Source organism: Setaria italica, chromosome V, assembly GCF_000263155.2.
Source record: "Setaria italica strain Yugu1 chromosome V, Setaria_italica_v2.0, whole genome shotgun sequence".
Classification (NCBI taxonomy): Eukaryota; Viridiplantae; Streptophyta; class Magnoliopsida; order Poales; family Poaceae; genus Setaria; species Setaria italica.
This window is the reverse complement of record NC_028454.1, coordinates 6065379-6086789: the sequence shown is the minus strand read 5'-3', so window position 1 is coordinate 6086789 and position 21411 is coordinate 6065379. Positions and strand designations below refer to the sequence as shown.

General features: G+C 48.3%; 5 protein-coding genes and 1 pseudogene across 5 annotated transcripts; 4 read left to right on the top strand and 2 right to left on the bottom strand.

Annotated features, from left to right (window-relative positions):
* Nucleotides 1-427: 427 nt before the first annotated feature.
* Nucleotides 428-3816, bottom strand: LOC101786225. The gene has a single exon (XM_012845734.2). The coding sequence runs from the start codon at nt 3493-3495 to the stop codon at nt 664-666; it is 2832 nt and encodes a 943-aa protein (XP_012701188.1). The 5' UTR covers nt 3496-3816; the 3' UTR covers nt 428-663.
* Nucleotides 3817-7391: 3575 nt separating this feature from the next.
* LOC101778139 (swi5-dependent recombination DNA repair protein 1 homolog) lies at nt 7392-9393 on the top strand. Its single transcript, XM_004967889.4, has one exon. It carries the CDS (start codon nt 7996-7998, stop codon nt 9163-9165), a length of 1170 nt encoding a protein of 389 aa, XP_004967946.1. The 5' UTR covers nt 7392-7995; the 3' UTR covers nt 9166-9393.
* A 253-nt stretch (nt 9394-9646) lies between these two features.
* On the top strand, nt 9647-10787 carry LOC101777727 (G patch domain-containing protein 4). Its single transcript, XM_004967888.3, has one exon. It carries the CDS (start codon nt 9721-9723, stop codon nt 10567-10569), a length of 849 nt encoding a protein of 282 aa, XP_004967945.1. The 5' UTR covers nt 9647-9720; the 3' UTR covers nt 10570-10787.
* Nucleotides 10788-11869: 1082 nt separating this feature from the next.
* LOC101777311 lies at nt 11870-13978 on the top strand (annotated as a pseudogene).
* A 217-nt stretch (nt 13979-14195) lies between these two features.
* Nucleotides 14196-16714, bottom strand: LOC101776907. The gene is made up of 9 exons (XM_004967887.4): nt 16501-16714; nt 16214-16417; nt 15980-16118; nt 15724-15788; nt 15557-15605; nt 15326-15396; nt 15153-15238; nt 14662-14764; nt 14196-14490 (listed from the first exon to the last, which is right to left on the bottom strand). The coding sequence occupies exons 1-9, from the start codon at nt 16622-16624 to the stop codon at nt 14384-14386; spliced, it is 948 nt and encodes a 315-aa protein (XP_004967944.1). The 5' UTR covers nt 16625-16714; the 3' UTR covers nt 14196-14383.
* A 1389-nt stretch (nt 16715-18103) lies between these two features.
* On the top strand, nt 18104-19449 carry LOC101785817 (NAC domain-containing protein 48). The gene is made up of 4 exons (XM_022826612.1): nt 18104-18130; nt 18228-18435; nt 18524-18846; nt 18934-19449. Exons 1-4 carry the CDS (start codon nt 18104-18106, stop codon nt 19447-19449), a joined length of 1074 nt encoding a protein of 357 aa, XP_022682347.1.
* The last annotated feature ends 1962 nt before the right edge of the window (nt 19450-21411 follow it).

The window sequence follows — 21411 nt, the reverse complement described above, 5'->3', positions numbered from 1 at the left end:
ATAGTGACGTGAACAGGCATGAATGGACATATAAAAAAGTACCGATTAATCAACAAACACATATGACATGCATCAGGCAAATCCACATCAAGGAAACCCAGCGTTTTCTAGGATCACAAGCTTCTTCCTCACCCACTTTATTTTACTAGCTATATCGCGTCACAAATATTATTAAGTGCTTCTACATACCAAGATCGAAACATTGTCAATATATTATCTGTAATATATCCTGCTGCTTAATATATATAATGCTTCCCTTTGGTACATAAAAGATGAATGGTCAAAGTATCGTCCACTCCCTGTCCTAATACCAAATTATTAGTTGTTTTGATTTTTTTGATTCATATACGGAGGGAGTAACTTAGTATCACTGGCCAAAAACATAGAAAGGCGTGGCGCCATATTTTCTAGTATAACACAAAATCCGGGCACCAGAAAAAGCTGCGACCTTTTATTGGCATATAATACACGACGCAGTGACACAGTAGCCCCCTAGCATTCAGAGGAGTTCCGAACCACAGCTGCTGAAATGGCCACATGATATAGTTCATCATAAACTTAAAATGAAGTAGCTACAACTAACAGCACAGCCAACAGACACTGAAACACTACGTTCTCTAACTACCAAAAGGTTACAGCCATAATTCTCACAGCATGGCACAGTTAAGGAGCAGTATTAGCAGATGGCTCACTGAGTATCTTGTCAACCTTTGCCAAAAGGCCCTGCATATCCCCCAGAAGCTTATCTGTGACAGAATTTAACCCGTCCGATGGGGTTGCCTTGTTTAGAGCTGAAAGACGGGCTGCAATCATATTCTCAAGGTTCTTCCTGATATCTGTCAGTGGAGGCTTGGAAGCAAGAGATGGTGAAGGTGAAGGCGAAGGAGATGGAGAAGGCACACTCAACTTGATCGGAGGAAGATACTGGAGACTTAGTGTTGCAAATGGAGCCCCAAAATGACCAAGAAGTTCTCGGTTACGGTATGCCACCTCAGCTTCGGTGTTTTTCCCAAACACAACACGAGCACTGCGGTCAGCTTTTACAATTTCTGTCTGAGACTCTATCAAGTAGCCATACTTGCCAAATGCGGAGAGTAGCTCCTCTCTGGAAGGGACAATGACACCAGGTGTGAACTCCACCAGAATGGCTGCTGGATTCTCAAAGTGCTGTGCAGTTTTCTTCTTCCTTTTATTAGGAGTAGGATTAGCAGGATCAGGGCAAGTGCCGTTCACAGCTTCACCAGAGGAATGATTTGATGCAGCTCCAGCAGGTAGCTTCACCTTCTGGACAGGTGCTTCATCCTTTGGACACTCCTCTTTGAGTGCGTGATTCATAGCGATTACATCTGTGCCATTAGTGTTCTCTTTCTTAAGCATTTCTGGCACCAGGGCTTGTAGAGAAGCATAAGATTGCTGGACCGTACACACTTCTACACTTCCAGGCTCTTTATTTTCATCTATAGGCTGGGGCTGGGCCATGTCATCATGCATAGGAGATGGTCCACTGCTGATGGGCGCATCTGCAACAGCACCTAGCAGATTCTCAACTATGTGAATATTTGCTTCTGACTTTGTTGCTTCCTTCGAAACACTTCTGTCAGGCACACCTGCAAAAGCACTTTGCACATTCTCATCTATGCTGGTATCAACTCCTGACTCTGTTGCTTCCTTGGAAACAATTCTTTTCGGAACACCTGTAACATTACCTTGCACATTCTTGTTGCTGTGTAAACTAGCTTCTAGCTCTGTTGCTTCCTTCGAAACACATCCGACAGGGACATCTGCACTGACACTTTGTGCATTCACATCTATGTGAATATTAGCTTCTGATTCCATTGTTTCTGTCTGAACATTTCTGACAGGCACACCTACAGCAACATTTTGCACATTTGTTTCTGACTTTGTTGTCCCCAATTTAGCCTCATCAATATCTTTTGTGGTTTCTTCAGGCAGCATATTGCCCAAGGCCTGAGGTTTCTCCAGAATAGATTTATCATTCTCTTTGACCTGCTCATGCCCTGGTTTTGCTGCCCCAGGAACTGTAGCTGAAACAGGACATTTGAAAAGTGATAGCTTGTTTTTCTCATCCTGAACTATACCCCTTGCGCTGTTTCCTGCCTTCATTAGGGTTCTTATATCTTCTGCTTTCACTTGCCTGATAGGAACCGCAGGGGTAATTGGTATACCAGAGCCAAGTGCAGGAGAGGTGTTCTCCCGCTTCTTCCTCTTGATGGAAGAGCCACCACTCCCATCTCCATCCTTTTTCCTGCCCCTCTTTGGCACACGCTTCTCTTGTTCCAGAACAGGATGTGAATCAGAAACCCGACCCGGAGCAATATTCATGCTGGCATTTCTAAGGGTACACACCCCTGGACACTCATGCGTGTTATAAGACGCATAGTCATCACCCTCTACGAACGCTGAGCTTCTAAACAAACGGAGAAATCCCTCTGCAGCCTCTGGAAAAATGACCATGTGGTGGGGGTCCTTCCCTAAGCCCCGCACAAGCAGCAAGACATCTTCCACAACAATGCTGTCTGGCAATTGCAATACCTTACTGCCATCTTCAGCAGCTTTGGGCACAGATGCCTTTGGCGTACCAACCGGCTTACGGGGGAGCACATCCACACCCAAGTTGGTGTATGGAGGCGAGAGGTACTTACTCTTCTTCCGCTCTCTCTTCCTGGACGTTACAGGCCCAGGGCTGTCACTCTGGTCCTCATCCTCCACCATATCCAGGTCCTTCATCACTGAGGGGGCACTGCGCTTCTTCTGCACTGGTGTCTCCAGTGGTCTCTTCAATGGCATGCGCTCGTCCTCAGCGAGCCAATCGTCAGCATCTCTGTCTTCGCCGGCGGGCACATCAAGATCGATCTTGTCCACAAGGTCCTCCAGCGGGCGCCGCGGGTAGTGCCGCGCACCATCCGGACCCCACCCCTCCCCGAACGCGCGGGCCCAGCTCTTGAGCCTGGCGCGGTCCACCAGGCCGACGGGGGAGGCGCGCACGCCCAATGCGGCCTCGCGGAGCGCCGCGAGAAACTCGGCGGGCGACAGGTTCGCGACCTCGGCGACGACGCCGACGCCGCCGCCCTCCTCCCCGGGTGGCGGGGGCGGGATGCAGCCGCAGGTGAGCTGGGTGCGCAGGGCCGCGACGGCGCGCGCGTGGGCCTCCTCGACGGCCGCGAGGAAGACGCGCGCGACGCTGCCCTGCGCCATCACGTCGGCGTCCGGGTCGGCGAAGCGCCGGACCTGCGCGGGAGGCGCAGACGGCACGCCGGAGCCGGCGGGGGCGGGGGCGGGGCCGCCGAAGTAGCAGACCTGGGCGTCCCGGGCGGCGGTGCCAGTGGCGGGGCACGCGGCGAGCATGCGTGCGGGCCACCAGCAGTGGCGGCGCGGCTTGGAGGGCTTGGCCCAGACGAGCTCCCCAGCGGCTAGGGTCTGGGCGGCGGCGTCCGCCTCCGCGTCCGCGTCAGGGGTTAGGGTTTTGGCCTCCATTGGTGCGGGGAGCGGAATGGGGGAGGCGATGCGGCGAGTGGCGTGCGGATTGGTGGGTGGGGGTGTGGGGGAATACGAGAGCGGAAAGGGAGCGGGCGGGGATCGGATTCGATTGGGAGCGGCGCGGGGCCGCGGGCGAGCGGGCGGAGGGTAGGGGGAGGAGACGCCGGGCGGCCGGGCCGGATGGGGGAAGGGAATCAGTGGGGGGGGTGGCGCGTAAACCTAGCCGCCTTCACCGCCCCTGGCGGCGGCGGCGGCGGGGTGCGCCCGTGCGGGTGGGTGGCGCGGCCTCGGGGTGTGAGCGAGTCACGGGGACTGAAGCTAGCAACCGCACTATGGAGTGATGAGTGGCAAATGGAGGAGGGTTCAGTGGTGGGGTGGGGATGAAAAGGACGTGGGAAATGGATGATGATGCGCCCCATTTGGTTGGGGGAATCTACCACGTACGGCGTCACGCACGCGGGACCGCCGGGACGGAAGCGCAGGTGTTTCAGGTGGTCCGCCGCCGTCCGCGCATCTTGGGGGTCTCGGCCAGCTCGGGTAGTCGGGTGCGACCTCGGGGACGGGCGGTCGGCCGCGGCCCACCGCTGGTCTGCTCCTCGTGGCAACGGCAGCACACAATTTCTGATCAGCGCGTCTGGTGTTTGGTTTGAGACGCGGAACCAACCAGTCCGGCACCGGGATGTCCTTCCCAAGCCACCGACGCGTGATGAGCTTATATTTTCTATCCAACAGCTCTAGTAAAATTGGATACCTAAAATTCATCCAAGGACTAATTTACAAATAAAATATTTTTCAAGAGCTAATTTGCGAATTGACCTCCTCTCTCTCCCACTAGCCTCTTCTTCCTCCTCCCCGCCCCACCATGCTCCTCTCCTCGCAGCACCCGGGTCGCTGCTCTCCTACCCTGCTCCTCCACCCTCGAAGCGCCTTGGGCCACAGCTCCTCCACCCTCGAAGCGCCTTGGGCCACAGCTCCTCCACCATCCTCCATCCCAAATTGTGGGCGTGCCCCAGCTTCAACTTCGCCTTCATCCAAATCACGGCCGCCCCATCTCCTCCGCTCCCCTCAATCCTAAATTGTAGCCGCACCTAGCTCCTCCACTGCCCTTCGCCCCAAATCAACACGCAATCCTTGCTCCTTTACCTTTCCTCCTTCCGAATCGACGTGTGCGGGGATCGTTGCTGCAGATGTAGCACCTAACACCTTGGGTGAACGGGATTGAGGGCTGACCACCGAGCTTGCTCGCACAACGGGACTTTTGAGCTCCAAATCCATGGTCTACGGGCGGCAGGCGGTGAGCTTTGGGCGCCGCTCCTCTTCTTCCCCCTCCCCGCACCCTCTACTCCCTCCCCTCTTCGGGGCAGGGCCAGCACAGCAACGGCCGCGCGCGCGAAGTGGTGATGGCAGGCAGACGACGAGTTCAGCAGGGAGGTGCGCACGGTAGGAGTCGCGGCTAGATGGCGGTCTGGTGATGCCCCGGCAGTCGGAGGAGTCACTGGAGGGGAAAGCACAGTGGTGGGCGCGGGGCGGAACACTCCCGAGCGGGGCGGTTGGTCTTTGTTGACGGTTGTTAGCATGCCAATTTGTGAACAGCAAATGCTCGGATCAGTTGTAGCTCTTCCCTCAAAGTGCTCCCCCAAGGTTTATCAATCCGTGGAACAAGTGGATTTGCACGCTTAACTAGGTATTAATCTAAGTAACCGAAAGCACTTGGTGTATGAGATTGATCTAGCTAATCTAAGCAATCTAGATCAAAATAGGTAGAGAGAGAGTAAAGGTGTGCACAAGATAGATAAAATGTTCGTCCTAGGAATCTAGGATCACTTTGCAGATGCAATCGCCAAGAGTTAACAAAACAGATCTAAGTGTTATCATGAGTGGGTGCGAACCAAGCCCAGCACTTTTCCTCCCGCATACTAGTCACTACATAGGGGTACTCAAGAACACGGTAAGATGATAGTTCTAGGAAAGCAAAGATGCAACCCAAAGTAGCGTTGGCTAGCCATTCATGAAAGTATATCATCAAGATATGAAAGATAACATGTTGATCTCACAAAGAGGTTCGGAGATTACAAATCAAGATCTTCATACAACCCGAGGACAAACAGAGACTTTACCCCATGATCTTACCCATGTTGACCAATTTTAGGGTAAAGAATGCCATGTAGATCAACTGGACTGAAAACGACGACACACGAGGGCAGGAAAGACCCATGACGATCGGCCTGGGCACCTCTGAACCGATCGGCTCAGGGGGGTTTCGCCTCCCCTGGTGCTCCTCTTCGCGTGACCTCCTCTAGATCCAATCTTTTCTCCATTTTTCCTACTTGTGGCAGCGGTGGATGGTGATTTCGTGGTGATCTCCTCTCCCTCTTCGTTGTGTTGGCATCGTTGACTGATGTTGTGCCGCTAGCCCCCAAGCGACAAGTACTCAAAGAAGTGGCGGTGACTACTTCTAGCACCGTGGCTGCTCCTGTAGCCCTCGAGCCATAGGTGGAAATTGAAGCCGCGACAGTTCTGGAAGTTATGGCCGCCGACGCATCATTGGAGCCAGGTCTGGTCGGAGAAATTTATCTTGAAGAAATCCAACTGATTGATGATCCCTTGCTGAATATGGATGTGGTCGCTGGAATGATGGAGATGCACCGCCGTATCGGTAATTATGCAGAGGTATCTTCTTTCTGACTTGATTTGTTGATGGTTGCCTTGTAACTTGTAGTTGTGTACTAATACGAGTACCTATTGCGTGTGTCGCACGATGTCATCAAGCGCTCCCGCCGTAAATCCTAGATGCTTGGAGGATATGGGCACACAGTACTTTGTGCTGAGGCCCTTGAAAAAGAATTTGCTAAGGAGAAGGAGCACTGTTCTCGATTAATAATGAAGTATGACGGAGCTGCCGCTGAATACCGGAATCACGTTTTGCAACTTGAAGAAGAGAAAGACCGACTCAGCGGACACAACAAGTTCTTGAACCAATGGATTAAAGGTAATTGTTATTCTTGCTTCTTTCCGAATACTGATTCTGCTTGTGGTACTGACCCTCTACTGCCTTAATATGCAGAGCTTGAGAAGTCGAATAAAGAACTCCAGGAGAAAGCTACCGATTGGACCAATGTGTTTTATCGTGTGACTGACTAGCACAACAAACTTATCTTGCAAGTTGAGAAGTTGTAGCATAACCTGGAGAAGGAGAAGAAGATACGCGAGGATGGTGAGGCTGATCTTGTTACAGCCATGGAGACCATCAAAGATCGCGAGGCTAAGGCGAAAACTGCCACATTCATCCTGAATAAGATTTGTGAGGCCGCCCAACCGATTGCGGATATGATAGAGCCCCCAGCTAAAGGTGTAGAGCCTCGTCCGCTATCAGAGATACTCAAGGATGCGCCAGAGAAGATTGATGGCAATATTCAGAAGATGACGAAATTTATCTCCAAACAGGTCTTGAGCTTCGTGAAGTCTTTCTATCCCTGGGTAAATTTTCAACCCGTTGTTGAAGGGATGACGTCAGACTGCTCGAACTCTAATGTGCATTTTGAGAGTTCGGGGAGCTGTATGATAGTATGATACCCTCTGCCAAATTTGTGTACCGCCCGTACATTTTACTCTTTTCTATTTCTTCCCTCTCTCTTTTGCTTCGGAGGGATGCTTTGTACTGGTTTCTTTCCCCTTCTCAATGAAATAACATGCTCAGCGTGTTAAAAAAAAGAAGCTAGAGTTCTAGTTGTCCTGTTTCTGTATCACTTCGCACGTTACATGGTTACAGTGAACTGAACTTGAGAATTCTCAGTAGACGGCACAGATAAATGATAGTCCGAATTATATTTTTGTATTGGGAGACTTTGGTGATTTTCAAATTTAAACTATACTTCCTCCATTCCAAATTGCAGGTCATTTGACTTACAGAAATATGAAAACACACAGTACATTATAACATCCGCTGAAAAAAGCACGCTCGGTATCTAATCAAAAGCTATAAAAGCAAAAGATACCCCATTCCCTTTGACAACAGGCCTCATAGGTCACTGCTTTTTCATCTGCAAAGAGGAGAAATGCCGGTGAAAGAAAGCCGAAATCTTCAGTCTGGAGGAAATGTTCTTGGACAACGTTGACAGAGATTCCAAATGCTGGAAGCAGGGTTAGCCGCAGAGACAGGAGTACGTCAACGACCTCAAGCAAGGAACGCACACGTACCCCACCCGCCCTCGCGATCAATACCGCGAAGAAAAGAGCAAACGCCAGCAACACGATAAGATGCAGACCGAAAGAGCACGCAGAATCAGATGCCGGAAATGATTCAATGCCTCACGAAACCAGTTTTCCGGTCACCCCTGCCGATCGTCCGGTGAATCCCATCCGTAGTTATAAATGCGAGAGCTCGCCATTGCAAATCGCAACGCATCTGTGTAACCACTAACCAGCCAATATCACCGATCGTGCTCTCCATCATCTTCTGACAGGAGGGATTACGTCCATCGCCGGCGTTCAGGCAGCATGGCCGACGACCAGCAGCCGCCGGCGCAGCGGTACTGGTTCCCGTACTGGACCGCGCCCCCGCAGCCGCCGCCGCCTGCACCCGCTCCTCGGCCGGCGGTCCGCCCGCAGCTGTCGAGGCGGGACACTCGCCCGGCGCCGCCGCCGGCGTCGCCTCCCGTAACGCCATCCCCGTCGCGGCGGCAGCCGCACCCTCAGCCGGCAACGACGCCGCCATCCAGAGGCGCTGGTGCCGCCCCTTCTCTGCCGGCTCATCCACAGCCGACGCGGCTGTCGAGCAGGCCGTCCCCGTCGCCGGCCCGCGCGCCGCCGCTCTCGCCGATCAGAGAGCCCAACGCTAGAGCAGCAGCTCCAGCGCCGGCTCCTGTACCTGTTGCCAAGGAGCCCAAGCCAGCTGCCACTCCTCATCCTATTGCCCATGAAGTTCCTAAGCAAAAAGACATTATCATCCCGCAGGAGAAAATCATCCGTGAACCGCCTGCAGACTCCAAGACACACAGCAAGGCCGTAGAGAAAGAAAAAGGCAAGGAGGGAGAGAAGGAGAAGGGAAAAGATAAAGAGAAGGAGAAGGAGAAAGATAAAGAGACGAAGGAAAAGGAGAAGGAAAAAGAAAAAGAGAAGGACAAGAAGGAGAAGGAGCACAATGAGAAGGAAAAAGAGAAGGAGAAGAAGCACAAAGGCAAAGAGGTAGCCGGCGAGCACGGCAGCAAGCTACACAAGGAGCTCAAGGAGGGCGTCGCGGACATGGTGCACAAGCTCAGCGCCTCGGCACCGTCGTCCGGCGGCGGCCACGGGCGCCCTGCCTCGGCCGCGGCAGGGACGACCGTCATCACGCTGGCCGGCGAGAACAAGGGCGCGTCCATGAAAATAGACGGCGCCGCCGTGGCCGACGGCAAGGCGGACTCGGCGGCCGGGAAGGAGCGCCGCGGCCAGAAGCTCGACGGCAGCGTCGCTGGCGGGAAGGAGCAGGGCGGGAGCAGGGGGCTGACGGCGTTCGTGAACAGCAACGTGCAGGTGATCAACAACTCGCTGCTGCTGCAGAGCTCCTGCAACGGCGGCGACCCGGGGGTGCACCTCAAGCTGTACACCAAGGCCAAGAAGAAGGGGGACGGCGGCGACGAAGCCGGAGGCAAGAGTGGCTCTGCCTCTGCTGCTGCGCGAAAGAAATGATCTGAGCTTCCAGTTTGCCCATGGCTATCACTGATCAACTTGGGAAATCAACCATTGGCGTGCATTCAAACAGAGTGCTCGAGCCTGCTCAGTGCCCATCGTTATGTATGATGTATGCATGTACATGGATCTGAGTTCGTAATAACAAGTGCTGAATGGTGCGTAACTAGTACTAAGTAAGCAGATTTAAGTCAGAAAAGCCTAAGCAAAAGAACAATTATTTACAAATCGTGATTCGCAGGGTAAAGTTGGAATCAAATGTGAATCGAGCGATCACATCAATTTGCAGGTTCATCGACATGGAGCAATCGAATCAAATCAATAGTAATACTAATACAGTAGTGTCTTTCAGAAAAAATTATAAAGTGGATGCTGGGCACAATATGCAAGTGCTAACATTGGGCCCGCTATGGCTAACTACTGGGCTGGCCCGGCACGCTTTTTAGCCCATCATAGAATCTCTCGTCTCCTCCTCTCCCCCGTTCTCCTCCTAAAACCCTAACCCCACCCCCACCCCCAAAGCGCAGCTCAGCTCACTAGCCGGCGGCGGGGGCGATGAGGGCGATCACAGGCGCCGTCGTCTCCTCCAAGCCCTGCTCCCTCTCCAAGGCCTTCCGCATCCTCGACCTCTTCTACAACTCCGCCGCCTCCGACCTCCCCTCCGCCGACTGCGCCACTTACCTCAGCACCGCCACCGAGGCCACCAGGGAGCACGAGCTCTTCCGCCGCGGGCTCCGCGGTAATCAGCAGCAGGGCGCCGCCAATCTCCAGGCCCATGATTATGAGGGCGAGATAAAGCACCAAGACCGGGAGAGGAAAGGGGACATGGCTGTTCCAACCGGTGGTTCCCAGCGCGATTCCGCCGCGGAGGTGGAGCCAGATGTTGCCGCCGGTGAGAAGAAGAGCAAGAAGAAGAAGAATAAAGAGGATCGGCAGCAGGGCATAGCTGCTGCTGGCGTTGAATCGCACATTCCCTCTTCAGCAGGAATCGGCAGCGAGAAGAGGAAGAAGGAGAAACATTCACATAAGGAAATCATCGTCCATGTGAAGCAGGAGCCTGATTTAGTGGACGAAGAATTGTTGAGTGAGAAGAAGAGCAAGAAGAAAAAGGAGAAGGGTCGTGTAAAACTAGAAGATGAAGCGAGGGATGTGAATAAAGTGGGCGGAAAAATTGTCAACGATGGTGGGTTAGAACAAAATGTTGCTGGTGGGGAGAAGAAAAGGAAGAAAAAGAAGCATGAAGAGGAGGAAGTCAACTTCAAGGATGTGAAGCAGGAGGAGAAAATGGTCAGTGATGGTGGTCCGGACAGTGAGAAGAAGAGGAAAAAGAAGAGGGGGAGAGGTGACAATGACGATAATGCTCTGGAGCAAGTAGAGCATACAAAGAAGAAGCAACGGAAGTAATCCTAAGATTAGTTAGGGGAATCGTTACTGATTGGAGATGTACGGGAATTTTGTGAACTGGTGAGGTTGTTCTGCTGTTGTATTTTAGGCCTCCATTTGGTTGGTGAGGTTGGGCTCTTTTTGCCACTGTGCTAGACTCCACAGTTTTGTTATGTAACATCCGATTCATATGCCATGGCGATTCGATTCTAGCAATGATATTTCCATTTTTAATGTCACTTGAAATGCTCTCAATTTAGTGTTACAATGTGTTATGAGAAATGTTGATGGTATCTAAAGAAAACAGGATATGAGAATTCTAGATAATGTGCAAACTGAAACATTTCTTTATGTTTTTATTGACTGCTAATTTCAGATTTTGAAGCTGGAAGAATTATGCTGCTGGCTATATTTGTAGATACGGTAGTTGCAATTTGATGTAAATTTGCTCTCTTTTGAATTGACCATTTTGTGTTATGAGTATAAATTCTGAAAGTTTTAGTAGGAGCCTTACACAAATTCTGATCCATTCTTCCATTGCCTTACTGATTATTATGGTTGCATCTGAGGTGCTCTGTCCCTAGAGGCTTGTCAGATCTGTGTCATAGTTTCATTACAGTAAACAAAACATGCAGTTTTCTTGTGTGATTTCCTTGGCAGCAACGTCATGCTGACAGTTTTTGTGTCTCAAATGATTTATTTTTTAAGTATGAACTGATGTTCTTTAGGTTAGAAAATAAAATAATTTCACCTGTTAATCAACTTTAGAGTTTGTGTATTTGTAATGGTGCATGCTTTTTCGATTTGAAGTAGTGTCTACCAAGATTGTTGCTTATGCTCTTAACTGTATTATTAAATCATGGAGATTTTAGTGTGTTTTACTTGAAATGTACTTTTGGCTTCTCATTGCTGTATTAAATCATGGAGATTTTAACTGTATTAAACATTGATGATTTTGCATACTCTATTCTGCATTCATGTGATCTTATTTGTGTCAAAATGGAATGTCTGTGCAGCCTCCTCTTTGCCAATTTGTGTCATTTGGCAGAAGCTATTGTGGTCATATATATAAGGCTATCTGGATTGAGGCAAATGTAGCTTTCTTCCTTATTGAACATAGGCAATCTTGGCTCACTGTTATTGTCTTAACAGAAAATTACAATGGACAGAGTTTGACTGAACAGACTCCTTGCTGACAGGGAGTTTTCTATTTGTACGGTTTCTTCTTTTCTTACTTGGCAGGGTATAGTTTATACTGTTACTATTGTTTTGAGATAATCACCATGGTTCAGCGTACAGTTTTGCAGATGAAAATCAGGGATGAAGAAGAATCATTGGCATGTCAATGAATCCCTGTTGCGATGTTAATAGTCAGTTAAGAAGATGATTTGGAGGGACAATGGGAATGTAAACGTTTGGTGGGGGTTGTTGAAACTTATTAGTCATTTCTTTCTGAAGGATTCTTTTGGAGTAAGAAAATGGTTAGCTTGACATGATCGCACAACTTCACGACCTCTCCTAACCTGAGACCACAGCTAAAGAGCTCCTGTAGCATACATAATGTGGTCAAGCCCTCAAATTCAGAGCTGGAGTATGGAACCAAAGGAGGATATGGACATGGAGAAGAGCAGGGTCCTCGTCATTGGTGGCGCAGGCGACATTGGCAAGTATATAGTTGCTGCAAGTGTCCGCCTCGGCCACCCAACTGCCATCCTCATCAAGGAATTTGCACCATCTGACATAATTAAGGTGCAGCTCCTCAATAGTTGGGTTAATTCCGGTGCTTCTCTCCTCAAGGTACCAATAATCATCAATGCATCATCATCTCCAATGGGCTAGTATTAGATATACTTTGTTCCCCTGTTTGCTGAAAGTTGAGCACTTATTTTTTTTTAAAAAATAAGTCTTAACTCTTAACTACTCTGAATAATCTTAACCTCCGATGTGGTGTGCTGTCCCAACATGTCAATTCAAGATCCTTCAATTGCCAACTGGCAATGGAAATATTATTGGACAGACTCCTTCAGTGGATTTTAATAAACCAGATGCATCCTATACATTATTAGGGCATTAAGAGTTGCCCAATTCACTATCTGTCACAAGGATGCTCTGACATCATGCTCATTTTGAGAGTCATACCTTTCCCACATGTGTATGCTAGGGAGATCTGTTTGACCATGAGAGCCTGGTAAAGGCCATCAAGTGTGCCGATATTGTCATCTCGGCAGTGGGGCCTCATCAGGTTGCCGAGCAAACAAGGATCGTTGCTGCAATCAAGGAGGCAGGCAGTGTTAAGGTCAGTTTTAAACTTTTAATGGAGTTTCTTCCTTTATTTGTATTATATTGATCTCTGCAAACACTGAAGACTTTGTTGTACAGAGGTCTGTGCCATCTGAGTTTGGCTCCGATGTGGACCGACTCCACACGGTGGATCCAGCGGTGTCACTATGTGCTTTGAAAGCCAACCTCCGGCGGGTGATCGAGGCAGAGGGGATACTCACACCTATGTCAGCTGCAACAGCTTCGCAGAGACCTACCTCCCAAGCATCGGCGATGTCACGGCCATCGGTGCTGGCCCTCCTGCCAGCAAGATCACCATCCTAGGAGATGGTGATGCCAAAGGTAACTAAGAACCAATGAGTTGCGTACCGATGTATCCTTTTTCCCTATAGAATGAGCAGATATATCAATGCTGCCTGGATTGTTGATGCACACATGTTGATGCAGCTGTGTTTGTGTTCAAAGATGACATCGCCACCTACACAATGAGGGCGGTTGATGATGCGAGGACCCTGAACAAGATCCTGTACATGAGGCGGCCCACGAATGTGGTGTCCCACAATGAGCTCATTTCGATGTGGGAAAAGAAGGCCGGCAGGACCTTGCAGAAGGTGCATCTCCCAGAGGAGGAAATTCTGAAGTGGATCGAAGGTGCTGACTGCTCACATGGGGCATTTGAATTTGATTCACCCATCTCATCTGCACACCTTCTACCTGCCTGCGTGCCCTATGATGCACACATCAGTCTAGAGACTTCTTAATTTCTTATGATTGATGCCTGTTCTGTTCATGCAGAGGCTGTGTTTCCACTGAACATACTGCTGTCCCTCGCGCTCTCAATCTTCGTCAGGGGTGACCAGAGCAACTTCGACATCGATCCAGCGGTTGGTGTGGAGGCCACCTCCTGATGTCGTCTACACAACCGTTGATGATACCTCGGCCACCTTCCTTAATCAGTTACGAGATTGGTGCATTCGACCCTCCCACCATTCTTCACGTGTGGATGAATGTTGCTGTATGTATGCTACGCGCATCATTAGCCAGCGCAAGTCACTGTTCGTTTCTGTGATGGTAAGATGAGTCAGTGTCTTGCTGGCTGAACTGCTATTGTTAATGAAAGCGTGAATAAACTATGGTCTGCGTTGAGTTAGAACCTTGCCTTGTTCTTTTTGGCCAAACGAAACAAGTGACGTTATTGTTCCAGGCAAGGTTACGCGTTTGGCAGCGGGAATAAAATCTAGCTCGACCTGGCAAAGGCCGCGGGGCCGCTGGATGCCTTATCGTCGGATCGACGAATCCGTGACAAATCGAAGACCATGTTAGTCCACCACATATGTTGTTTGTCATACAAGCATGCAGAAAGCGAGTAAACATAACACGAGCAAAGAGCTTCTGCTCGTGCAATCAAATTCACCTTTTCAACTGAGTTTGAGTATGCATTAACAACACACAAGATTTGAACCAGAACTTAATACACAACACTCTTATATTAGTATCAGGCTATCAAGTATCGACTATTCAAATTCGATGCACCTCCCAGAGTTCCAAAAATAGACTACGAGTTGTTCTTGCGTAGGGTGTAAAAGGTAGATCCATCAACTGCCTCCATAGTTAATTGATTCAGCCGGAGCAGCATAAGCAAGCAGGCTCTTCCTTTGCGCCCTAGAGGGAACAAATGCAGAATGGAAACACCACAAAGATGTTAGCCACAACAGAAAATTCATCAAGAGCATGTGTCAATGGAGCAGCAATCTGACAAAAAGATTTTGTTCGGAGTGCTATAACATTTGATATCTTTCAAATCAATCGGCTAAGAAAAGTAACTGCACATACCCAACCCTATTGCTCCAACATCATCTTGATTCAACGAAACGCTTCCCTTGGCTTCGTCACTACCGAAGTATGAATTTAGTTTGGATATTCCCTCCTGCAATTCCTGATGCAATAGAAGGTGGAAAAAATCATCACAGTAAATTGCTTTGAGGTAGATGACTAGGAGTCTAGGATGACGAAGCTATCATATAGTAAATTGCTTTGAGGTACTAGGAATCTAGGATAACATAACTATCTTCATGGCTCATGAGTTACAAAACCACAGGTCCATTTCATGATCAAGAATGCAACGACAGAAAAATAAAATCAACAACTTGGAGGAAATAGGAAGTGAAGATGTTGCAGAGTATTTGTCTTCAATTGATTTTCTTAGAAGTAAAATAATATACTAATTTCAAGAATTATGTGCTGTGATTTTGCAACCATCGGTATCCACATAAAGGACTATGGGTAAAATTACAAAAGTTAAGTAGTTATAAAGAAATTCAGACCTCCCATGATGCTAGACTCTTCATGTAAGGAGGAAGTTGCTCATACTCCTCCTTTGATGCCCTTATCATTTCTTTGAAAGAATTACCTTCATGGAATCAACAGCGGAAAAAAAATTCAGAATGAGTAAGATTTGACCTGTCTTTAAAATGTCCAAGACATTCATGCTGATCACCTTGATTATCTCTTTTACTTTGGGGAGCTATAAGTTCAGCTTCCTTCATGATCTTTTTACCCTCATCAGCACTGAACAGTATAGAGCATTAAATAAATAAATTACATCATTATAAGATAAGATTAAAATAAGTAAAGAAATATTAGATGTAAACAAAGAACAGCAGGGAAACCTGAAAGCAGATAACTATAGATACTATACTAGATATATGAATGTAATTCTTTCTATTACCTTTCAGGATCTTTGTAAAGCTCCTTTAGGTTTTCACCATTATCCGTGACTGCAAAATCCCAAAAAAGTATCATTGTTCAAACCAAAAATTAGCATCTGACAGGAAATACTAATTCAAGCATAATGCAATTAACCAGCTGGGACAACCAAAATATTTCCTTGCATACCTTCAGAGGAAAGAGTGGCTAGACAAGCATCCGAAAACCCAAGACTCTTCAGTGACTCACCAAATCTAATTAGTAATTTAGTAGTAAAGAAATAACTCAAAACAACTCCTAGGGATGGAATCTAGCAGCTACTCCTTCAATTAGTTCGAATTTTTTTTATCATATGCAACACTTGAAACTATAGTTTTCCAAACAAATGAATGCGACACCCTGAAACTATAGTTTTCCAAACAAATGAAACCAAAGAGAAGGATACAGTGGGTCTTCGTCATCGCGGAACCGCCCCTTACTGGACCTCAGCAATGAACTGGACACACCGAAGCAGCCACTCGCAGGGTCCCCAAGCTTCCCGATATCACCATCTTGCACCTCCGTATCCACCTCAGGCTCCACCTCTGCGTGAGCGCACCAACATCGGTTCTCAACATCGCGAAACAAATAGTGCAGAGCTTGGGAAACGAAGTGAAGTCGATGGGATCAGCGCTGTTACTGGGTGGCTCGTAGCCGAAGGAGGCGAGGCGGGACTCGATGGCGTCGGCGTGGCGCGCGTAGACGTTGAGCGCCTCGCCGCAGTGGCCGAGGAGCTCCTCGAAGGAGACAGCACCGAAGGTCATGGAGTCGAGGTGCGCGAGGTCCTCGTTCGCCGCTTCCGTCAGCCGGTCCAGCTTCTGCAGGAACGCGGTCGTCGTCGACTCTGCGAGTCCCGCCGCCGTGAGTAGGAGCGCTGGATCCCCGGATACGGGTATGGGAAGGAGGGGAGGTGCGCGTGGTGGTTACCGAGGTGGATGGGGCGGCGGGAGACGACGTCGGCGAGCTCGCGGGAGGAGGAGTCGGCGTGGTCGAGCACCGACGAGAGGGACGCGCACAGAGACAAGATGGACCGCTCCATCTCCGCTCCCATTGCGTCTGAGGCGGCGAAGGGATGGGCTCGCCGGAGACGGGTTCGGATTTGGGGAATGGGGAATTTCTGTTTGCTTCGTTCAAATATTTCGGCGAGGGGGCGCGGGCAGAAACGCTGTTTCTGCACTGGGGCCCCCCGGGGGGGGGGGGGGGGGGGGTGGGTCTGGCCACGCAAAAAGTCAGTGGAGCCCTTGAACAAAATTGGGCTGAGGCTCGACCGATCTTGGGCTTAATCTGCTTCTCATGCCTTATGTTTTATGGGCTAAATGGTGCACGCCTAACTGTACTAACTGTGAATGACCACAACTTTTACGTTTAATTGTAAATCTAGCATCTTCGTGCCATTTCACTCGGCCTAGAAAGCACACATAGGCGGTGAAAATAGAAAAAAAGGAAAGTAAATCTCATATATGGATGCACAAATCAGCCGCCGATTGCCCCAACCTAGCTCAATACTAATAGGCAAACTACCCATGGTTACCAGAACTGGCACGCAGACCTAGCCCGGTGCAAGAGGGACACCTGTCGCCAGTTTGACAACTATCCAACACTCATACCCCCTTTAGCACGGCTTATCCCAAAACGGCTTCACCCGGCTTCTAGTTCATTTTAGTCCCGACTTACAAAACGGCTTCACGCTACAGTATCTCGATTTGCGTGAAATAGATGAAGCTAAAGCCGAAATAAGCCGTGCCAAAGAGGACCTCAGTTTGACACCGATATATGCTCGGTTTCTGTGTGCTGATAGACACAAGCGGAACATTATCCAATAGATAGATGCATCGACTGCCTAGATACACAACAACAACAACAATCACGCATCAAATGATATAGGACCAACACACCACACACTCTTTACATCTAATACTGAACGGCAAGACAGTTGGAATGATTGCTTACCCATCATGACAACTTGTCACTAGCCTTATTCCAAATGGATGCCCACAACCGATGTAAGAACAACAAGAAACTCGTGTTGGCCTGTCTACTTTGCATCACAAAGGCCTTGCAGACCCTGAACACATGCTAAAGCACGCGCATAATGACAAGTGGCCGGCCCTTGGCTGTGCATTACAGCTTTAACACTAATGCAAACCGATGGTCGGAGATCGCATGCATTGGCAATGCATACCTCACTAAAATCGCAAACCGAGGCAGGCAAACCGGAGGAGGATCACAGTAGGTACGCAACCAGAGAGCTTCGAGATGCTGGATACCTGTCGCCAGCAGACCTAGCCCGGTGCAAAAGGGACCGTATGGTACGCGAGGATAAGCGTCGCACAGATGGAAAGGGGAAAACGCCGATTGCCAGTAGAAACTGACATCACCGTAAAAGCAGGGAGTGGGAGAGAGGCTTCTGCTGCAAGTTCCTTGTTCACGCTGTCACGCACGCCTCCTGCCTATTTAAGCTGCCACAGTCCCCAGCTAATTGCACCACAATAACTCAGCCTCAATCTCTGTTTTGACAGATCGAGACTGAATGGCGGATCAAGGAGTGTTTGCACATGTATGGTTTACTACTCTTTTTTCAGTACTATATAGATTCATTTTGCTTTGTATAGTCGATTGGTTAGCTTATATATTGGTGATTCTGATCACTTAAGGAGCAAGGAACCACGGGAGACCAGCACCAACAACCACATGGGATAGGAGTTGGCGACGACCTTGAGTTGCCTCCGGGGTTCCGCTTCTACCCAAGCGATGAAGAGATCGTCACCTTCTACCTTAAGCCCAAGGTGGAGCAAAGGAGCTTCACCTGCATCGCCATCGGAGAGGTTGACCTTAAAAGGACCGAGCCATGTGAACTCCCTGGTATGCTTGCTTACACCTATACTTCTTATTTGGTCCATTGACACAAGCTTATGAGTTGCGAATTGAGTCCTTGAATTACATGGTATAGGCAAGGCGAAGACAGGAGAAAAGGAATGGTACTTCTTTTACGAGAAGGACCGTAAGTATCGGACGGGGTTGAGGATGAACCGTGCCACAGAGGGCGGTTATTGGAAGGCCACGGGCAAGGATAAGGAGATTTACAGGACCATGACAGGGGTACTCATTGGTATGAAGAAGACGCTCGTCTTCTACACAGGACGGGCTCCTAGGGGCCAAAAGACCACTTGGGTCATGCACGAGTATAGGCTCGAAGGCAACAACAAGTCCCCCCACCCTTCATCCAGCTCAACCTCCACCACCATGAAATCATCTTCAGCTTCCGAGGCGACGGTAGCACTAGCATACATGCATCAATACTACTTATTTTGCTTACCGTAACCTAATTTCTCCGCTGGTTTATATTTGAAATTTACACAGGATGAGTGGGTGGTTTGTCGTGTGTTCCGCAAGGCCACAGGGATAAAGAAGGCACCTACACCACCTCCATACAATCATGCTATTGTCGACAGTGGGATTGATCAACGCAGCATCCCCATGCCCCCACCGCTGCAACTTCCTATGCTACCGAACTTCACCATGGACCCGGTGGGGTCCTACTACTCCATTGCTGGTGTGAGCTCTTCGTCGTTGTCACCCGTGATTCCACCTATTACTGCAGGCACGGGCAACGACATGCTTCAGATGAACAGTGCTTTGTTTGGGAACATGATGGCTGTTCCGCCACCGATGCCCTTCTCCCACCAGTTGGGCATAGGAACAGCAAGTGCCAGCACCTTCATGGCTGCACCGCAGAGCGAGGCTTCATCGATCCTGTCTCAGAAAGATGTTGGGATGAGCCTTCACCAGACCAATGCCATGGATATATCGTCTATGGTGTCTGCAACCCTTGAGTCTATGGGCACCATGGACATGGATGGCTTTTGGAAGTACTAAAGAGGTGAAGAGATATGTGAAGACAATGGGTCACATAAATATGTTTGTCATATTGCAAAGCTTTCTTTTGACCTTAGAATATGGCTATGAATGTAACCAGGTGATAAGAGACCTTAAATGAATGAGTGGAAACTAAGAGTTGGAAAAGATCCGCCAAATTTTAAATCCACCTAGTTCTCCAGTGCCTCAAAAATTTTCATCACTCAAGCTTCTAGCTAATGCACTAACTCAAATTTCCAACTAGCCGTTAGTGTACAAAATCCAACAAGCAATAGTATCCCGCGCACCCCACCAAGAGCTTCCTATGGACTAAATAGGTTAAACCTGAACTTATTACTATGCATACGAATACTTCAAATCTAACATCTTGAGCACACTTATAGAGAATACATGCAGACAAACCTATCCTTTTGAGTACCTCCAAGAAACTAAACTGATAGATCATGACGAAGTCACCACGACACCTTACTGTCGACGATCATGTCTTCTAGTATTGAAAGAGAAAGAACAACCGTTAGTTTCTAATATAAATTCATAAAAATACGAGTAGTCATGTTTAATCGAAGAATTGGACTCATGTGAACATGTTCCACCACAAGGAACCTAACCAACCGAGTTGTTTGCAGGTACCTCATTCATTATTCACCACCATTTGAATATTGCATCGCATTAATGATCTCAATTAAAATCCAAGCAGAATATAAATTCAAGTACTATATGAGGCTCAAGTCGAATACTACCTGCATTCCCAATTATTCATACTTATCTGTTTCACCATTTTTATAATAATGCATCAACATCTACAACTTCAAATTTGTTTCATTAAATCCACAATGAAATATATCTTGATAGTGCACTTATTTAGTATTGTAAATGTCAATATATATATTTCTAAATGCAGTTAGAGAAATTTGACTTCATACAAGATTAAAACGACCTATGTTTCGAAACCAAATACTTCACCTACATATTCCAAATGGAAAAAAAGTCAATCTTTTAATGGAAGTTTATTAGGCCATTATCGATGGCTAATTTTATTTCACAACGGCAAAATGATGACGGCGAATTCCTGCACCAAATAAGCCCTCGCTTTGGCAAAGAAGACATTGGCGCAATCCAAACGTGCCCTAACTACCAATAAGTCTATGATCACACAAGCGCCTTAATTGCTGACCTGAACTTGGGCGTGTTTCTGTGTTCCACTTGGCCGGAAAGGATGCCAGTTAATTCCGGACGGCAGGGCACTATGGCAGTTTGCCAGTTTGGCGTCCAGGTCCACTAAAGGCTTTGTTTGTAAGCCCTAACATAAACGAAAATGACCAAAATTTAATTCTAGAATGCGCAATAGGATTGTGCAATCCAATAATGTATTCTCCCCCAGCTTTTGTTAGAGTATGGCACAAATATTCACCCAACGTGTCATTTGTGCTCACATGTAAGTAAGAGAAAAGAAAATGATCATAAGCTACAATCCATTTTGCCAAACAACTGCCAGCTTTTGAAGCCTCGACTTTCCACAATCTAAGATTTACAAACTGTTTTTCACAATCTCTAACCAGGTACTTGAAACTACTACTGTATCCGATCACACAAATAAGTATGTTTTGCTTAGCTTTCATCATGAATACTTAAAAATACCCCAAGTTTGATGCTACAAGATTCATCCTAAAATGCAATTTCATAACATATAAAACTTTCTGTTTACGATAACAAACTTTTACGCAAATCGATGATCAACCGCGCTATGCCAGTTTCCTAAACCGTTTTATATCGGTGACCGGAGTGGGTAGAATAGATAATTTCAAGTGGGGATATACAATAAAACAAAATTGCCGGCGCTCGCTGCATTGGCTTGCTCTGTTGCCCTTTGACCTCACGAGTGACGCTGCCTGGCCATTTGATCTCACGAGTGACTCTGCGAAGGCGATGTGCAAGCAATCAAGCATATTTCAAGTTCTATCC